The sequence below is a fragment of the Lactuca virosa genome, chromosome 4, assembly GCF_052849685.1.
Source record: "Lactuca virosa cultivar CGN04683 chromosome 4, Lactuca_virosa_CGN04683_v6, whole genome shotgun sequence".
Taxonomy (NCBI): Eukaryota; Viridiplantae; Streptophyta; class Magnoliopsida; order Asterales; family Asteraceae; genus Lactuca; species Lactuca virosa.
The window spans coordinates 530,904,002-530,924,735 of NC_136429.1; the positions used below are offsets into that span (position 1 = coordinate 530,904,002).

The following is a 20,734-nucleotide window of genomic DNA, read 5'->3' on the forward strand; positions in this document are numbered from 1 at the left end:
TAAAGATGTTACATTCTGCTAGCGAGAAAGAGATTTAGGATATGGCCAAACAACATTAAAATCGATAAGTGAGAACATATGAGAATTTAATAAGAAAAAAAATACTAAAGAAAACAAGTTTTATATAACTTGTCGAATAAGACATTTCATGAAGTCACAAACAAATATCATTAAAATATTTTTTACACATACAAACGAACACATATTCATTTATCAAACCAATACATACAATTAAGTGATTAGCATCACCTTTAAAATAAGAGGTAGCTAATACAACAATAGCTCCTAACTATTATAAGCAAAATATATATATATATATATATATATATATATATATATATATATATATATATATATATATATATATATATATATATATATATATATATATATATATGACTAACATCACCCTTCAAAAAATAAGAGGGTGATGTGGTTAGTAAAATCTAGGACGATATCTCTACATAAACAAGTATGTAGAGAACTATTAGCTTTTATGTAAATGTTTATACAGTGATTGTACGATATAGAGGTGGTTTGTCTAACCCAAGACGTTTCTTCTCTTTGATGGCTGGATCTTGTAACAACAGTACCTTGTCTTTGTCTTGAACCCCAACCATGTGCAGGTGTTCTCCATCTTCTCGTTCTTTCCCTTTAAACAATAGTCTTTGCTCTTTCGTCTCAAAGCCTGTCATTGATGATAATATGCTCTTCAGTTCTCCTGTTAAGAAAATGGAAAATGGAAAGAATGTTAATATGTATAGTGCTTACATGTGACTTTACATATTTTTCAAAAATCATTTTGTATACTGAATAAGTGGTTTTGATATGAGTATTCAAATGGAGATTTAGATATTAGCTAAAAAAGATTATTGTCCCAATCATTTCTTACAAGAAAAGGTCGAAACATGTTTTGTCACTTCATTTTTTTTTTTCAAAGTTAATGTCAGATCAAAAAGGCTATTTACCAAAAGTTGAAGTCGCTCGAACAGAAATATCATGCCATTGTGAAATAGTAGTCACCCGGACAATAATAATCCCTTCTGTAACACTTTCTCCACCTGCAACATCTTTCCTAATTTGCACAAGCATCCCACCAGGTCTCAGTTCCCATTTGACTTCACCCATTGATCCCATCACCGTTGTGTTGCCCCTCTTCTCACCATCACAATTGCCGCCACCGCTGCCGCCACTCACACCACCACTACTGCCGCTGCGCAACCTTGAAAAGCTTCGGTATAGTCTCTTTGATTTCAGTTTCATCATTTGTTTAGGTGTTTTTGTTGTCTTTTGAGAGATTAGTAGGAGGGTTGTGTTTATATAAAACTTTGGGGTTGGGGTTGTGATGTAAAGAGGATAAAAGTGGGGGGGAACCAAACAAGACATATATAATAATTGAGTGGTGTTAGTTTAGTTTCTTTGGGGTGCATTAAACGAATGAAGATTAAATTAAACACGTCATGTATTGAATTTTAAGGGTGCCAATGCACATGGGGGTTGATGACGAATTCTTAAACGCGGCTTTCGCTAAATTGCCGGGACCTGACAAAAAAACTGTCGGCCTTAAAAATGTCTTCTTTAAGAATTAAAACAGATAAATTACATTAAAAATTAGAATATTCATAAAAATAATTACATAATTTTATGAGATATAGAAAAATATCTAACTTCTGAATTTTTGTGACCATTTCAAATTAAAATGAAATATAATGTGTATTTTTTCCGAAGCGGTCATTTTTTTGTTAGAAATCAAAGATTTTGATTCTTGCATGGATGGAACAACTTTTTTGGGGGATGTAGAAGACCATTTGTGCATTGAGGACAGTGGCGGCCCTGGTGGGCTGGGGTCATGCGGGTGTGCGGTCGTACGGGGCTTCCAATCATAAGGCGCCTCGGATTGAGAAATTTCTTTAACTTTATATTACTAAAAAAATAAAAGAAAATAATAATAATATGTTAGTTGAAGTATATTATTAACAATAAAAAATATGTTTATTAAATATGTTATGAATACCGATTAGAATCTGACACTGATATATAAATATGTACACTATGAAACTAAAGCTCCAAAGCCTAACTTAAATTTTGAAAGTGTATTTCGCTATAAGGTCAAATTAAGTATATGAAAAACGTCACGATTTTTGTTTTGAGAGATGCAACAAGAGTGAAAGTATTAGTTCAATTAGATATATTATAGGAAAAATGCCAAAATGTCATCATAATGAAGAGTTCGTTCAGTGGAGCAAAATGCATTTGAAAATAATACTATAAATTTTGATAATGATTAATCTTTGAAAAAGAACATAGAGAAGGTATTATCACTTTTTTGATAGAATTTTGATTTGTGATCAAGGCGTGACCAATTTTTGTCTTTAGCGGTAAGAAATTTCCGTAATAATATTTTACAATAAATGTATGGGAACTTAATTTAATTTTTGCACAGGGCCTCCAAAATCTCAGGTCAGGCCTGATTAAGGAGTCCGGTAACATTGGCCGTATGGATTTAGCCCAAAACCGAAGGTTCGTTTGGGGTATTAAAGGGGACAAGAATTCACTCAAAAAGATGATAAGTTGCAATTTGATGAGTTATGGTGGATGGTTTGTTTCCTAAGTTTGGGGAAATCGGAAGTTGGCCCTAGAAGAATCACACAAGTGAAAATACTTAACTCACCTTGGAAGTACGAAGGCTTATTGAGATTTGAGAAGGAACTTTTAGTCACCGAGAATGAAACCAAAACCAGCCAACTATATCTCTAAGTGTGCTACTTGTGCACAAGTGACATATGAGCACCAAATTCCTTACGGAAAATCCAAATCACTACAATTCGGGTTAAAATTGGGATGAAGTTACAATGGCTTTCAATATAGGAGTAGAACTACCACCAACAAGTAAGGATCATGACGTTATTTGGGTCATTGTTGATGGATTGACCAAGAGTGTCATTTTCTTGGAAATCAAATAATCGACTCTATTTGAAAATTTAGCTAAGTTGTATGCAGATGAAGTAGTGAAGTTTCATGGAGTACCTTTGATAATAATATCTTATAAGGATGCATGGTTTAGTTCTCGGGAATCTCTACAAGATAAATTAGGGACGGGAATCAACTTGAGTACGAATTATTATCCCCAAACGTGTGGTTAACATGATGTAACATCCCATTTAAAATATAATAATAAAATAATAAACCCGGAACCCCGGGAAACAATTATTATTATTATTATTATATATTATTATAGTCCAAAATCAAATAATAATTAGTGGGGTGTTGGTTTCGGGAAGCCAAATGACGAGATTTGAATCTCCGGGGGTTAAAGTGTAAGTTCTGGATTTAATTTGAAAAGGATTTTAGAAGTCATGGTGTGTTTGGTAATTAATAGACTTAAATTGAAAGGATTTGAAGGCTTAGGGGGCTGATTGGTAATTTCGTGACTTGATTTGTAAGGATTTTCAGAAGGAGGGGTTTAAATGGTAAATTAAGGATTTATTTTGAAAGAAATGGGGGAAGGAGGGACTATTTATGTTGTTATGGGATTATGTTTGAGAACCGGGTATATAACCCATGCTATCCCCGTCACCTTGCAACCCTAACCCTAAATCTGATGCAACCGCCACCCCCTAACCTCCGGCCGCCACCACCCTTTTACTCCCGTTTTCCCGATCAGCAAGGCCACTAGTGACATTTTCTACGACCGGAGACATTGAGGGCTGCCGGAAATCAACTTGCGTGTGACGTTGCCGCCGTTGCTCGTTAGGCTGCCCTTCAGCCTCCGTCACCACCATGGAAACCTTCATCCGTCACCCGTTTTGCCAGCGTAGCGACACCACTACCGGGAACGTAACCAACATCCGGGAGATCCGTCGAAGGCTGGAGGCGGAACAAGAATGAAGGTGGGTCGTGGACCACCGGGTTGCTGTTGTCGTGTGCCGAAGTCGTAGAAGACCCGCCGCTGTGCCCTATCGTCGAAGTCATTTAGTCGCCGCCTCCTTGGTTGTTGAAACCGGAGAACCACCGTTAGGGAGTCGTCAGTCGGGACATCGTCATTCATGCCGTCGCTGCTGTTGCTCACGATTCGCTGTATGTCGGAGACCATGAGAAGAGTGTTGAGCCAGTGTTGTGGTCGTGGGAGGGGCCGATCGGAGCTGCTGCTGTTGGGTTTCGTTGTGGCCGTCCGCCGCCGCCGTTAGTCATGGTTGTGGCCACCAGGGCTGCTGCTGCCATCATCACGTGCCACCAGGTGGGTGGCTGGGCTTATCTCGCAAACAAAAAAGTGTGTGTCATGTGTGTGTCGTGTATGTAGTTGTCTTGGCTGGAGTCACAAGAGGGCCACCACCACCATCGTGAGGTGGTGGCTGCCACTCTCTACCACCGTCTGCCGCCACAAGGTGGTTGTGGGTGTAATTATTGGAAGTTTATTTTGGGCCATTGTGTGTATTATTGTAATTTGTAACCGGAATAATAATGGAAAAACTCATAACCACCACCGTGAGGTGGTGGCTGCCGCCTCCTGCCGCCACCAGCCGTCGGGTTGGGTGGCGGTGTGCCTCGTTTGCGTTTTGACTCGTTTGGGATGTTTGGACAAAGTGGGCCGAATGAAACTCTAGTGGGCCTAATGGGCCCAATGAAGCCCTAATTGACTTAAAAGCCCAACCATGTTATTAATGGGCTAGTATTGGGTTGGAAACCCTAATTAGGGTTTGGAAAACCCTAATGTCATGAAACCTTAATTTTGGGATTGATCGGGACCGCTCGGAAATAATTTAATAAAGACAAAATTGCAAAAATGGTCCCTGTGGTATGCATTTTTTGGGGGTTTTAGTCCAAACCCCGACTTTTTTGGATTAGTGGTCCTTTTGAGCTAGTTTCATTGCGTTTTTGGTCCCTCTAAATAGTGAAATGACTGTAATACCATTGGGTATTTATTTTCCATTTTTCTTTCATTTCTTTTAAAATTTAATATTAATTTATTTATTTTAATAATTAAAAAAATAAAAAGGGACCCACATTCTCTCTTTCTCTCTCTCTCTCTCTCTCATACGCAAACACAAGCAGAAGAACCATAAAAATCCTTCAAGCACAAGGTAACATATCGTCATCGCCACCATCATCATCGCACGCTTGAAGACCTTCATTTTTGTATTTTTCTTTATCTGTATACATCGGTTTTAAGAGTCTCGATACACAGTGCCTGCAAATGCAAAATCCGAAACCTCCTTTAATCCATTCGTGGTATCCTTCTCACTTTTCTCTTTCGATCTCCTGATTGAATGAACTAGAAGCAGGATTTTGATGATTTCTGATTTTTATGTAATATGAAGCATCTGATTGTGTAAGGGTTTGATGGCTTGTTTCCCTCTCACCAAAATCGTACATACTTAGGGTTGAAGCATCGTTGCATCCTTCTTCTTTATGGAATCAAGCCGGAAATCGCACAGCTTTTAAAAATCGCACTGGACCTACGGCGATGGAGGCGATGGTGTGTGTTTTTTCATGTATGCTCTGTATTTTTTTCTTTATTCAGGATTGTAAATGGAGTTCCTGAAAATGAAATGGGGGAAGGGACACCCACATCGGGGTTTGTTCCCTGAGATTTGGGGATTCCATCGGTTTTGTACACCATATGCATCGAAGAAAACCCCATTTGGATTCTGAAAAAAGTGAAGCTGAAAGAGGGAGAAGAAGATGCTACCTTCAAATATCCTTTTTGAAATGAAAAAAAAAACGTTCAATTTCTGCAAAGGAAAGAATCGAAACAAGCTACCTTATTAGGTTTCAGAATCGAAACATGTGTATCTTCATAAGTATGTGTATGTTATGAGTTAGGAAGAGTCTGATGAAGATGACTAATATTTTTTTTGTTTGTCTGTGGGTTCTGCAAGTGAAACACTAAGAGAGAGAGAGAGAGAGAGAGAGAGAGTCCATTTTTATTTTTTTAATTATTAAAATAAATAAATTAATATTAGATTTAAAAAGAAATGAAAGAAAAATGGAAAATAAATACCCCAAGGGTATTACAGTCATTTCACTATTCAGAGATGTGACAACCGTCAAATTTCGGTCAATTCAAAGTCAACAAGTCAAACCGGTCAACTCCAATAACCCTTGTATGCTAGGGTTTACGTTATGTAATCACTATACAATTCGCTATTTTAATGAGAAATCATCATTTGGAAAGTTCATGTGTTTGATTTTCCTTAGCCTTAACAAGTGCTAAACAACGAACCAAAGCGATAAAACACTATTACACAATCATCGGGATTGTGTAAGACACTAAAACACGGTTTAATGGGGTTTACGAACCTTGCGTTGTGAAGCCGGACACTCAAATTAAGCACAAACGAAACCTCTCTAAATCGTTTTCACTCTATCTCTTTCTATTTGAAATCTCTCCCAAATCTCTCCCAAATCTCTCCCGAATCTCTCCCAAATCTCACTCAAAAGTTACTTTAACTTTTTGTAATCATTTGGGTCATCTCGACCCTTGACCGGGTCAAAAATCGCTTGAAACGGAGTAAAAACGAGTAAAATAGCTTTAAGGATCCGAAACCTAAGCTTCTGGACCGAAGCCTCGCAACCGAAGCCTCGCATCCGAAGCCTCGCATCCGAGGCCTCTGATCCGAAGCAAGGGTCCGAAGGTCCGAAGCGAGGGTCCGAAGGTCCGAAGGTCCGAAGGTCCGAAGCCTCGCAGACAGCTCCTTTTTACCGGTTTTTCGACTACGACTTCATTTTAACTCCGTTTTTCATTATTTTAACGTGAGATTTTCACCCAAAACTTTATTTTATAAACTAAGGCCCCAAAATATATAAATCTCCAGGGTTTTTATAAAATATATTAAAAGAATTGGTGATTGAACTAATTATTGAGGGAATATTTGCTTTTCCTTAATTTATGGCAAAAGCAAACCACCACCACCTCACTCTATGATTAGCCATTCTTTTCCACTACCCCTTGTCTCCTTAGTGGACCTTTACAGCCAATCTCCAGCTCTTCCCACGTTCTAAGAGCTGGAGGATTGATCCTCTCTCCTCATTCTCCATAAAACTCTTTCATTCTACACTTAGCAACCAAGAACACTCTCCAAAATTCTCTCATCTTTTCTCTCAACTTCAAGAACTTCAAGGCTTTCTCCAGGGATTTCTTTCTTCAATTAGTAAGTATCTTCATCATTCACATAATTATTAAACTCCATTCTACTCAAATCATTGATATCTTACACAAGTTCCATCTTATTCGGTGTTAGATTCTCGAGTCGTCAAGACATCTTCTTAGTGTTCTTGGGTTGAACACTTCCTCTCTCTCACTTTCATCTACTGAAACCACATAAGGTGAGTTCATACCCATACATTTACATGTTTTCTTAAGTTTAAGGGGGGGGGGGGGAATACAAGTAAAATCATCAAGAACACAATTAAACTTTTCCTAACAGATTACATCAGAAAAGATGGACGTTAATCACGGACTGTTTTGGTCAACTTAAATATTTTAGTTTTCAAAACTGTTTCAGGTGCAAGTAGTTCAAACTCTTAGCTTTAAAATGGCTACTTGCACATCTCCATATGATTTTTCTACAATTTATGGTGATTTTTACAAAACTGCCTGTCATTTCAGAGGCAAACCCGGACCAGTCTGTGATTATGAACATTTTCACCTCTGTTAGAGATCACTAAAAATCATGATAAAATTTACGAACAAACTAGACTCATATTCCAAACTCTCAAAATTTGCGGATTTGGATTTAGAGCTTTGATGATTTTTCTATAAATTTTCTAAGAACGGTAACAGAAACTGTTTTTTAACGAAAAGTTGCTGTTAAGTTCATTTCACCTTGTAACATGTTGAGCAAGGTGTATATCTTTATGTGATTATATGTTACTGCAATATATGACATTTTATCTTAATATTTAGACACACATCAGTTTACAACTGGATTTGGTCATATAAAATATAAAGAATAACAAGTGATTATAATCAAAGTACAATCGATACATTCAAACATTAAATAAACTATTTTGAATATAGTTTGCATACATTACCACGTACTACCCTTGGTTGATAAACTATAATAGGTATAGTTTATGATACATTACATAACACATACATTTAAAAAGGGTACATTTATACAAAGGATATTTTCATTAAGCAAGGTACGGCCATACGGTACCAAGTTTTCATAACACGTAATTCCGTTAATGACTTTGTGAGACATTTACTTCAAATTACCATTAAGTCCTGTATTGTAACCAGAGTCTCCTTGAGGGAGAGCGTGATACTTGTGTATAGATCTATATTGGGTTTGACAAACCCACACCTAAACTGCATGCAACAGTTAGACCGATAGGTCTGGGGTGACAAATGTCATAACATTTCCGACGCCTGAAGAACATCGTTTTAGGCAACCTTGGTCATAGTATGGTTATAATAAACTCACATAAAGTATTAACAAACATTGGAAATTACGGGAACTTCATTAAAATTTAACGAGTTTATGTCGATTTAAACTTGCATTGTTTTACTATAAATATGACAAATTACTTGTACATTTCGGTCTTTGGGTTTTAAGACTACATTTACACATTAAGGAAAATATTGGATTTTTCTAACACAAATACTACTTTTACAAACGAAAAGCTTATGAACTCACCAACCTTTGTGTTGACACTTTTTCAAACAACTTGTATTCTCAGGAAATCATTAAACAGGTAATCAAGTGCTTTTGAGGATGGGACGCTAAGGCGTCTACTATTTCATATTTTATCAACATATTGTAATTGATTCGTAAACATGTAATTCATACAATGATGTAATTTTTTTCAATTATATATATGTTGGTTGTGTTTGCTTGAATTACTATTACAATTGCTGTTATGATACTATACATGAAGTCCTCCACCCCCGGACGTTTCCGCCATCCTTGGTTTGGGGGTGTGACAGATTGGTATCAGAGCGCAGTTTATAGTGAATTAAGTATATCAAACCACATAAGATATACAAACTATAAACACAATTGGGACTAATAGTCTCTGATTTGTGCATTTTCAAATAAAAATACTTTTAGAAAATAAATGATTTTTTTTTAAAAGTATAAATACATGCATACATGCTCATATAGTGTCATAACTAGAAGAACATAAAATAAAAGAAGAGGAGTTGTACATTATGGGTATGCCTTAGTATATGTAAATCAAGTCCGGGAAGGATATAGCCTGATCAACTATATCTGTCCGGGAATTGACTTGCATATACCGGGGGATGGTCAGGATGGACAACAAATCTAACAAACCTAATAACAGACTACAAAGGATACTTTAAGGACTCAAAACTAAACATTTACAAATACTATAGGAGTATTTTGTGTTACTATAATAAATTATCTGATAATTAAATAGGTCTTTATTTATAAATTAATAGCTGCTAAGTGGATGCGCTAAGGTCATATGTAACTAAGATGCTATAGACTTAGAATTTATGTATCTTTGTTTCACTTCCTGTCCTTGTTTGGTTGTGGTCTTGGAGTTAGGGTCATCTATTCGAAGGACTATTATATCTTAATCACATATGACTGGTATGCACTTTGCAACTAATTAAGTAACCGATAAAGATCATTTTAAAATATAATATATTAATTATGTCCCGACTAAATTAGTATGCACTTTGCAACTTATGACAGAACCATGCCGCCAAGAAGAAGACCAAGACCTTCCAGCAACACAGCAACACCTCCTCCGCCGCCGCCTCCACAGTTTGATCCCGCGATGTTCCAGGCAGCAGTAACAGCAGCCGTAGCGGCCGCAATGTCGCAGATAGGGACCAACGGAGCTGGTGGTTCGGGATCGGGAGCTACACACTCTAACCACGGAGACAGTACGTGGCGTGCAAAAGAGTGTTCATACAAAGACTTCACAAATGGCAAACCCGACAACTTCAATGGAAGCGGGGGAGTCATCGCGTTGATGCAATGGTTTGAAAAGACCGAAGTAGTCTTTCAGGTGTGCTCTTGCCCCGAAGCGAGCAAAGTTAAGTTCGCAGCCTTCACCTTCACCGGCCGGGCCCTTACTTGGTGGAACTGCCGGATTAAGTCACTTACTCTCGAAGTGGCTAGCTCCATAACCTGGGCAGAACTAAAAACGTTGATGATGAAGGAGTACTGCCCGAGAGGTGAAATTCAAAAGCTGGAACAAGAACTTTGGAACCTCAGGATGACGGGCTCTGACCTTGAAACCTACACCACCCGATTCAATGAATTGGCTCTCCTCTGCCCAACAATGGTTACTCTGGAGGAGAAAAAGGTGGAGCGATACCTTTGGGGACTGTCTCTCCACGTGCAAAGTAGTGTCCTGGCTTCAAGGCCAACTACTTTTGACAGTGCCAGGGAGCTGGCACAACAACTTGTTGACCACCGAGCCGGTCATAATACTACAACCACCACCACTGATAAATCAAAAGGAGGAAACAACAAAAGGAAGTTCTGGAACGAAAAGAAGAGCCAACCAGCACAGGACCCCGTTAAGAAGCAACAAATTGTTATTGTCCATGCTGCCACTAATACTGCCACTACTGCTACCACTCCAGCACCACCGAAGCCATATGCGGGAAAACTACCTAAGTGCAACAAGTGCAACTTTCACCACAATGGTGCTTGTAGGGAGATGCACTGTAACAACTGCGACAGGAAGGGGCACACTGCTCGTTTCTGTAAAGCGCCGGCTCAACCAATCAACCAAGTCGCCAGTACGGGGGCAACCCGGACCTGCTACAACTGTGGAGACGCAGGTCACTTCAAAAGAGACTGCCCCAAAGCACAAGCCCCTAATGCTGGTGGAGTAGGAAGAGTCCTGGCAATAGGACATGGGGAAGCAGTCGAGGATCCCATGGTGGTTACCGGTACGTTTCTCCTCAATAACTCTTATGCATGCGTACTATTCGATAGTGGAGCGGAGAGGAGTTTCGTGAGCCACCAATATAAACAGTTACTTGAACAAAATCCCCAATCACTAAAGGATACTTATGTAGTAGAAATGGCAAATGGGAAAGTAGAACGCACTAGCGATATATACTCAGAATGTACTCTCACTCTAGGCAACCATACATTTAAAATTGACCTGATGCCGGTCACCATAAAAAGCTTCGACGTAATCATCGGGATGGATTGGTTAGTTCCTCATCGTGCCGACATTCTATGTTACGAAAGGGCCGTTCGCCTCAATCTACCAAATGACGAAACCCTTCTCATCTATGGTAACAAACCTAGTGCGAATTTACAAATCATCTCATGCATCAAAGCCCAAAAGTATCTCCGGAAGGAGTACCACGCCTTCTTAGCCCATGTAGTAGACAAGAAACAAGACGTGAAAGACATCAAAGACATCCCCGAAGTGTGTAACTTCCCGAATGTGTTCCCAGAAGATCTTCCTGGTGTACCACTCGCACGACAAGTCGATTTCAGAATTGACTTAATACCCGGAGCTACCCCTGTAGCCAGAGCTCCATACCGCCTCGCACCATCAGAAATGCAAGAGTTGTCCAGTCAGTTGAACGAGCTTTTGAGCAAAGGGTTCATCAGACCAAGCTTCTCACCTTGGGGAGCACCAGTCCTTTTTGTAAAGAAGAAGGACGGATCCTTTCGCATGTGCATCGACTATCGGGAACTAAACAAGCTCACCATCAAGAACCGATATCCTCTACCCCGAATCGATGACCTTTTCGACCAACTCCAAGGAGCAAATTTCTTCTCAAAGATCGACCTAAGGTCAGGCTACCATCAGCTACGAGTTCAAGAAGAAGATATTCCCAAAACTGCATTCAGAACTCGCTATGGGCACTACGAGTTTGTGGTGATGTCCTTCGGTTTAACAAACGCACCTGCGGTATTCATGGACCTAATGAATAGAGTGTGTCGACCCTACCTAGACAAGTTTGTAATCGTATTCATCGACGATATCTTGATCTACTCGCGAAGCGAAGAAGAGCATCGCCTACATCTACGCCAAGTGCTAGAGACACTAAGAGCGGAGAAGCTTTATGCTAAGTTCTCTAAGTGTGAATTCTGGATTAGAGAAGTGGATTTCCTTGGACATGTGGTAAGTGAGAAAGGCATACATGTGGATCCCTCCAAGATCAAGGCAATCGAGAATTGGTCAGCACCCAAGACGCCAACCGAAATTCGACAGTTCCTTGGGCTTGCTGGCTACTACCGAAGATTTATACAAAACTTCTCCAAGATTGCGAAACCACTCACCACCTTGACGCAGAAAGGTGTGATATTCAAGTGGGAAAATAAACAAGAAACTGCTTTCCAAACGTTAAAACAAGCCCTATGCAGCGCACCGATCTTGTCTCTCCCAGAGGGAACCGAGGACTTCGTAGTGTACTGTGATGCTTCGAATCAAGGCCTCGGATGTGTGCTCATGCAGAGAGGGAAGGTTATCGCGTATGCATCAAGACAGCTTAAGACGCACGAGGTTAATTATACTACGCACGACCTGGAATTAGGATCAGTGGTATTCGCTTTGAAGATCTGGAGACACTACCTCTACGGCACGAAATGCACTATCTTCACTGATCACAAAAGTCTTCAGCATATCCTCAATCAGAAAGAGCTCAACATGCGACAGAGGAGATGGGTGGAGTTGCTGAATGACTACGAGTGTGAAATTCGTTATCATCCGGGCAAGGCCAATGTAGTGGCCGATGCTCTAAGCAGGAAGGAGTACTCGGGCCGCCGAGTAAAATCCTTAACAATGACAATCCATTCCCACCTGACCATACAAATCAAGGAAGCTCAACTGGAAGCTTTGAAACCAGAAAAGGTGGCAGGAGAGACATTAAGGGGAATGGATAAAAACTTAGAAGTCAAGGATAATGGAGCACGTTATATCATGAACCAGATTTGGACACCAAAGTTCGGTGGACTCCGAGATGTCGTCATGAATGAAGCACACAAGACTCGATACTCCATCCATCCCGGGTCGGATAAGATGTATCTGGACCTCAAGAAATTATACTGGTGGCCGAACATGAAAGCTGAGATTGCTACCTATGTGAGCAAGTGCTTGACTTGCGCTAAGGTCAAAACCGAATACCAGAAACCATCCGGGCTATTACAACAGCCGGATATACCTGAGTGGAAGTGGGAACGAATAACCATGGACTTCATAACGAAGCTGCCTAAGACATCGGGCGGGCTTGACACAATATGGGTAATTGTAGACAGATTGACCAAATCAGCACACTTCCTACCAATGAAAGAAACCGACAAGATGGAGAAGCTGACTAGAACGTACATCAGAGAGATTGTACGACTCCATGGTGTGCCGATATCCATTATCTCCGATAGAGATAGTAGATTTACCTCACGGTTTTGGCAGTCTCTACAAAAATCATTGGGAACTAGGCTTGACATGAGTACGGCCTACCACCCACAAACCGACGGACAGAGCGAGCGAACCATTCAAACGTTGGAAGACATGTTAAGAGCTTGTGTGATAGACTTCGGTAAAGCATGGGATACCCATCTACCGCTTATCGAATTCTCCTACAATAACAGCTATCATACTAGCATCAAAGTCGCTCCATTCGAAGCTCTTTACGGTCGCAAATGCAGATCACCCCTGTGTTGGGCTGAGGTGGCGGATACACAGCTAGCTAGAGGGCAAGTCTCTAATAGCACCCTCACTGGCCCTGAAATCATAAGGGAAACCACAGAAAAGATCGTTCAAATTCGAGAGAGACTGAAAGCGTCTCGCGATCGGCAAAAGAGTTACGCAGACAAACGACGCAAACCCTTGGAATTCCAGGTGGGTGATAGAGTACTACTAAAAGTTTCCCCTTGGAAAGGAATGATACGATTCGGCAAACGCGGGAAACTAAATCCAAGGTACATCCGGCCATTCGAAATCCTTGCTAGGATTGGGCCAGTAGCATACAAACTTCGATTACCTCAGGAACTCAACAAAGTACATCCCACATTTCACGTGTCGAACCTAAAAAAGTGTTTGTCTGATGAGACACTCGTAATACCACTCGACGAAATCAAAGTTAACGAAAATCTCCACTTCGTGGAGGAACCAGTCGAAATCATGGATCGGGAAATCAAACGAACGAAACAAAGTCGTATTCCCATCGTGAAGGTACGTTGGAACGCTAAACGAGGACCCGAATTCACCTGGGAACGCGAGGATCAGATGAAACAAAAGTATCCACATCTCTTCCCAAACTCTTGAAATCCCAGTCAAAATGAAAATTTCGGGACGAAATTCCTTCTAACGGGGGGATGATGTGACAACCGTCAAATTTCGGTCAATTCAAAGTCAACAAGTCAAACCGGTCAACTCCAATAACCCTTGTATGCTAGGGTTTACGTTATGTAATCACTATACAATTCGCTATTTTAATGAGAAATCATCATTTGGAAAGTTCATGTGTTTGATTTTCCTTAGCCTTAACAAGTGCTAAACAACGAACCAAAGCGATAAAACACTATTACACAATCATCGGGATTGTGTAAGACACTAAAACACGGTTTAATGGGGTTTACGAACCTTGCGTTGTGAAGCCGGACACTCAAATTAAGCACAAACGAAACCTCTCTAAATCGTTTTCACTCTATCTCTTTCTATTTGAAATCTCTCCCAAATCTCTCCCAAATCTCTCCCGAATCTCTCCCAAATCTCACTCAAAAGTTACTTTAACTTTTTGTAATCATTTGGGTCATCTCGACCCTTGACCGGGTCAAAAATCGCTTGAAACGGAGTAAAAACGAGTAAAATAGCTTTAAGGATCCGAAACCTAAGCTTCTGGACCGAAGCCTCGCAACCGAAGCCTCGCATCCGAAGCCTCGCATCCGAGGCCTCTGATCCGAAGCAAGGGTCCGAAGGTCCGAAGCGAGGGTCCGAAGGTCCGAAGGTCCGAAGCCTCGCAGACAGCTCCTTTTTACCGGTTTTTCGACTACGACTTCGTTTTAACTCCGTTTTTCATTATTTTAACGTGAGATTTTCACCCAAAACTTTATTTTATAAACTAAGGCCCCAAAATATATAAATCTCCAGGGTTTTTATAAAATATATTAAAAGAATTGGTGATTGAACTAATTATTGAGGGAATATTTGCTTTTCCTTAATTTATGGCAAAAGCAAACCACCACCACCTCACTCTATGATTAGCCATTCTTTTCCACTACCCCTTGTCTCCTTAGTGGACCTTTACAGCCAATCTCCAGCTCTTCCCACGTTCTAAGAGCTGGAGGATTGATCCTCTCTCCTCATTCTCCATAAAACTCTTTCATTCTACACTTAGCAACCAAGAACACTCTCCAAAATTCTCTCATCTTTTCTCTCAACTTCAAGAACTTCAAGGCTTTCTCCAGGGATTTCTTTCTTCAATTAGTAAGTATCTTCATCATTCACATAATTATTAAACTCCATTCTACTCAAATCATTGATATCTTACACAAGTTCCATCTTATTCGGTGTTAGATTCTCGAGTCGTCAAGACATCTTCTTAGTGTTCTTGGGTTGAACACTTCCTCTCTCTCACTTTCATCTACTGAAACCACATAAGGTGAGTTCATAACCATACATTTACATGTTTTCTTAAGTTTAAGGGGGGGAATACAAGTAAAATCATCAAGAACACAATTAAAATTTTCCTAACAGATTACATCAGAAAAGATGGACGTTAATCACGGACTGTTTTGGTCAACTTAAATATTTTAGTTTTCAAAACTGTTTCAGGTGCAAGTAGTTCAAACTCTTAGCTTTAAAATGGCTACTTGCACATCTCCATATGATTTTTCTACAATTTATGGTGATTTTTACAAAACGGCCTGTCATTTCAGAGGCAAACCCGGACCAGTCTGTGATTATGAACATTTTCACCTCTGTTAGAGATCACTAAAAATCATGATAAAATTTACGAACAAACTAGACTCATATTCCAAACTCTCAAAATTTGCGGATTTGGATTTAGAGCTTTGATGATTTTTCTATAAATTTTCTAAGAACGGTAACAGAAACTGTTTTTAACGAAAAGTTGCTGTTAAGTTCATTTCACCTTGTAACATGTTGAGCAAGGTGTATATCTTTATGTGATTATATGTTACTGCAATATATGACATTTTATCTTAATATTTAGACACACATCAGTTTACAACTGGATTTGGTCATATAAAATATAAAGAATAACAAGTGATTATAATCAAAGTACAATCGATACATTCAAACATTAAATAAACTATTTTGAATATAGTTTGCATACATTACCACGTACTACCCTTGGTTGATAAACTATAATAGGTATAGTTTATGATACATTACATAACACATACATTTAAAAAGGGTACATTTATACAAAGGATATTTTCATTAAGCAAGGTACGGCCATACGGTACCAAGTTTTCATAACACGTAATTCCGTTAATGACTTTGTGAGACATTTACTTCAAATTACCATTAAGTCCTGTATTGTAACCAGAGTCTCCTTGAGGGAGAGCGTGATACTTGTGTATAGATCTATATTGGGTTTGACAAACCCACACCTAAACTGCATGCAACAGTTAGACCGATAGGTCTGGGGTGACAAATGTCATAACATTTCCGACGCCTGAAGAACGTCGTTTTAGGCAACCTTGGTCATAGTATGGTTATAATAAACTCACATAAAGTATTAACAAACATTGGAAATTACGGGAACTTCATTAAAATTTAACGAGTTTATGTCGATTTAAACTTGCATTGTTTTACTATAAATATGACAAATTACTTGTACATTTCGGTCTTTGGGTTTTAAGACTACATTTACACATTAAGGAAAATATTGGATTTTTCTAACACAAATACTACTTTTACAAACGAAAAGCTTATGAACTCACCAACCTTTGTGTTGACACTTTTTCAAACAACTTGTATTCTTAGGAAATCATTAAACAGGTAATCAAGTGCTTTTGAGGATGGGACGCTAAGGCGTCTACTATTTCATATTTTATCAACATATTGTAATTGATTCGTAAACATGTAATTCATACAATGATGTAATTTTTTTCAATTATATATATGTTGGTTGTGTTTGCTTGAATTACTATTACAATTGCTGTTATGATACTATACATGAAGTCCTCCACCCCCGGACGTTTCCGCCATCCTTGGTTTGGGGGTGTGACAAGAGGGACCAAAAATGCAACGAAACTAGCTCAAAAGGACCACTAATCCAAAAAAAGTCGGGGTTTGGACTAAAACCCCAAAAAAATGCATACCACAGGGACCAGTTTTGCAATTTTGTCTTTAATAAACTTAAAATATTAACTAATAATAATCATTGGTATATTAAGTCCTTAATGGGTTAAGTAGGAACACTTAACCCTAATCATCATTTCATGTGAGAACACTGATTTCACTTGGGCCTTGAATTGGGCCTTTCTATTGGACTTTGGTGATTGGGTTGTTGATGGGCCATCCAAGTACGAGCATATGAATTAGAATATTTAGATGGGCTTTAGGATAAGGCCCGTTGGAAAGTCTTGGGCCCAATTTGGAAAATTGGGCCATAGGTGGGCCATATTTGGGCCTTGATGATTATGAGATATTGGGCCATTGGTATGCCAAGTGTTTAGACCAGAACAGGTGGTTGGGCCTTAAGGTAAGGCCCATGTGTAGAGGTCTAGGCCCAATTTGGAAAATTGGGCCATATGTTGGGCTTTGGCCCATTACTTGACTTTTAGGCCTTTGAAGTGTGAGTTGGCCCTTGGGCTTGGAACCCAATTATTAATTGGTTATTGTTTGATGTTGACAGTTTGGGAATCTGTCAACCAGCAGCTGGAGTTTTATCCGCGGGACTTCAGCAGTGCCAGGTGAGTTCTCCTCACTATACTGACAGGGTCTACGGCACTAGGCCGGTCCCTTTGGATTTTTATCCTGGATTTAGTATGTTGCTATACATTCATGATCTGTTAGATCGGTACCCTGGTAGTTAGGGTGTTGTTATGCTGTCATAATCTGTTAGATCGGTACCCTGGTAGTTAGGGTGTTGTTATGCGGTTATGATCTGTTAGATTGATATCCTGGTAGATAGGATGATGCTATGGTTAGCAGTCTGTATGATCTGTGTTTATTGATTGATTATGTGCTATATATATGTCGATATATGTGGTGGTGGTTGGGTTGAGGCGGTTCTACTTTGTGCTGAAGGCCAACATACTCGGGGCAGTCCGGATAGGCTGTAGGCCCTGCGAGGCGGTCCAGTCATGCCGAAGGCTCGGGAGCGGTCCAGATAGGCTGTAGGCCTGCGAGGTGGTCCAGTCAGGCTGAAGGTTCATTATGCATGTTGTTTGCTTATATGTTTGTATGACATGGTTATATCTGTATGGCGTTGGTATTTTGGGAGTAACTCACTAAGCCTTCGAGCTTACATTTATCGATTATTGTTTCAGGTGCTTCTGATGATCGTGGGAAGGCAAAGGCGTGATCGTACAACTCCTCATATTTCATGATTTTATGATTTGATACTGGGGATACTCTGATGTTTAAACTATTTTGGAAACAGACTGTAATAACTTAATGGTTCTAAATGTTTGAAAAAGTTTTAAATTGGCCTGATTTTTATGGATGTTACACATGAAAAGACCATTCAAACTTTAGAAGACATGCTTAGAACTTGTGTTATTTATTTTGGAGGTAAAATGGACGAAGATTTACCACTAGTAGAACTTTCTGATAACAATAAATATCATTTTAGCATTGGGATGCCACTATACAAAGCATGATATAGAAGGTAATATATGATGGTTTTTACATGTATAAACGTGAATAAATCCTTAACACTTAAGGGTACATGCAACCTAAAGATCTAAGTCATAACACTATTGATGTAACATTCTATTGAACAACAAAAAAACTCTGACCCTAGGTAATTTTGAAAATTGTAGATGAAAAAACATACCTTTTGATTGTTTTAGTAAACAATCAAGAATCATTTCTTCAATAACTTGGAAGCTAACTGTAACGCCCCGATTCTCGCATACCAAATTATGGCTATAAATTCTCATGAATTCAAGATCTACTCGACGAGTTGGTTGCCTGATTCGTCGAGTAGCAGCGGGTGTGGGCCACGTGTTTAAGTGACCAACTCGTCGAGTCGGAAGAGTGACTCGACGAGTTGGAGCTGGAGGGTGAAACCCTAATTTCCGGGGTTTGGCACCCTATTTAAGGGATCATTAGCCTCCCTTAGTCCCTTTGCAGCCTCTTGAGAGTCCAGAAAACCCTATTTCGTGAGAGAGCTTCATTTGAGTGTGTTTTTGAGCTTTGGAAGGTGGAACTTGTGAAGGGAGCTTGAAGGTCAAGTAGCTAGCAGCAAGGGGCTTGTGTGGATCTGCAAAATGTATCTCAATTAGCTTCATTTGAGGTATCAATTCATGATCTTGGCCTCATTCCTTTCTAGATCTCTTTGGAAGAAGTTTAGGGCTTCTTGGCTTGGTTATGAAGCTATTCTTGGGTATGAGCTCAGATCTGAAGTTGTAACTTCAGATCTGAACTCTCTTTGATTTGTAAGTCCATAAAGCTATCAGCTTTGGCAAGTATGAACCCCTCCTTAAGTGTAAAACCCCATTTCAAGCTTGGATTTGGCATTATGAGTCATTAGAGCCTTGCATGCGCGTAAAGTTTGCAACTTTACGTGATAAGCATGCCTTGGGAAGTTGGATCTGCAGTATGGAGTCTTAGCATGGCTTAAAAAGCATCTGTATGGATGAAGGACTGAAGGGACTCGGCGATTCGCATGGTAGACTCGGCGAGTCATATGAAGATGGTCATGAACTCGACGGGTTGGATGAACAACTCGGCGAGTCCGATGAAGATTGCCTTGGACTCGGCGAGTGGCATGGTGACTCGGCGAGTTGGCAAGTTATGCAAGGAAACTCGGCGAGTAGCTGAGGATACTCGACGAGTTGAGGTCAACATGGACTGTTGACCTTGATAGTTGACTTTGACTTTGACCAAGGGTTGACCGTTTTGACTTTTGAGTATAACTGGTAAGCGGGTACTTATGATTGGATCATTGATGGTTATAGGTGTTGGAGTTTGGGGCAGTGTTTCGGGAGCGTGCTTTCATGGTTCGGTCCGGCATTGCAAGGTGAGTTATCCTCACTATATCAACAGGGTCTAAGACACCAATGCCGACCCTTTATGGTTTGTATTTGGATTATTGCATGATATGCTTACTGATTTACATCCTGGTAGTTAGGATGGTGATATGCTATGTTAGTGACCGGTTAGGTCGATATCATGGTTATAGGATTGTTGATATGTTTATTGATCTGTTAGATCGGCGTCTTGGTAATTAGGACGGTATTATGTTTAGTGACCTGGTTAGGGTCGGTATCCTGGTATATAGGATGATGCTATGTTAGTGACCGGTTAGGTCGGTATCCTGGTTAGGATGTTGCTATACTATATGATCTGCTAGATTGGTTTGTCTGTCTATGGACTGTTATGTGATTACCTGTTATATGTGCACATGGTTATTTGCTTGATGTGTGGGTTGAGGCGGTCCTGCTTCGTGCTGAAGGCCAACATACCCTACGAGCGGTCCGGATAGACTGTAGGCTCGTATGGAGGTCCAATCATACCGAAGGCTCGGGATAGATCCAGATAGATTGTGGGCCCGGTGCGGGCGGTCCAGTCATACTGTAGACTCAGAGAGTGGACTGGGTGGACTGAAGGCCCGGTGCGGGTGGACCAGTCACACTGT

The 20,734-nt window shown here is 39.9% G+C and overlaps 1 protein-coding gene across 1 annotated transcript; it reads right to left on the reverse strand.

Annotated features, from left to right (window-relative positions):
• Nucleotides 1-428: 428 nt before the first annotated feature.
• On the reverse strand, nucleotides 429-1,372 carry LOC145103762 (Ubiquitin-like superfamily protein). Its single transcript, XM_079041023.1, has 2 exons — nucleotides 969-1,372; nucleotides 429-721 (listed from the first exon to the last, which is right to left on the reverse strand). The coding sequence occupies exons 1-2, from the start codon at nucleotides 1,264-1,266 to the stop codon at nucleotides 507-509; spliced, it is 513 nt and encodes a 170-aa protein (XP_078897149.1). The 5' UTR covers nucleotides 1,267-1,372; the 3' UTR covers nucleotides 429-506.
• Nucleotides 1,373-20,734: the final 19,362 nt, after the last annotated feature.

Bases quoted from the DNA above. Each gene is read 5' to 3' on its own strand.
- LOC145103762 (XM_079041023.1), bottom strand. From the start codon at position 1,266: ATGATGAAACTGAAATCAAAGAGACTATACCGAAGCTTTTCAAGGTTG. The intron at 722-968 runs GTAAATAGCCTT...TTTTCTTAACAG, and splicing joins TCGAGCGACTTCAACTTTTG to GAGAACTGAAGAGCATATTA.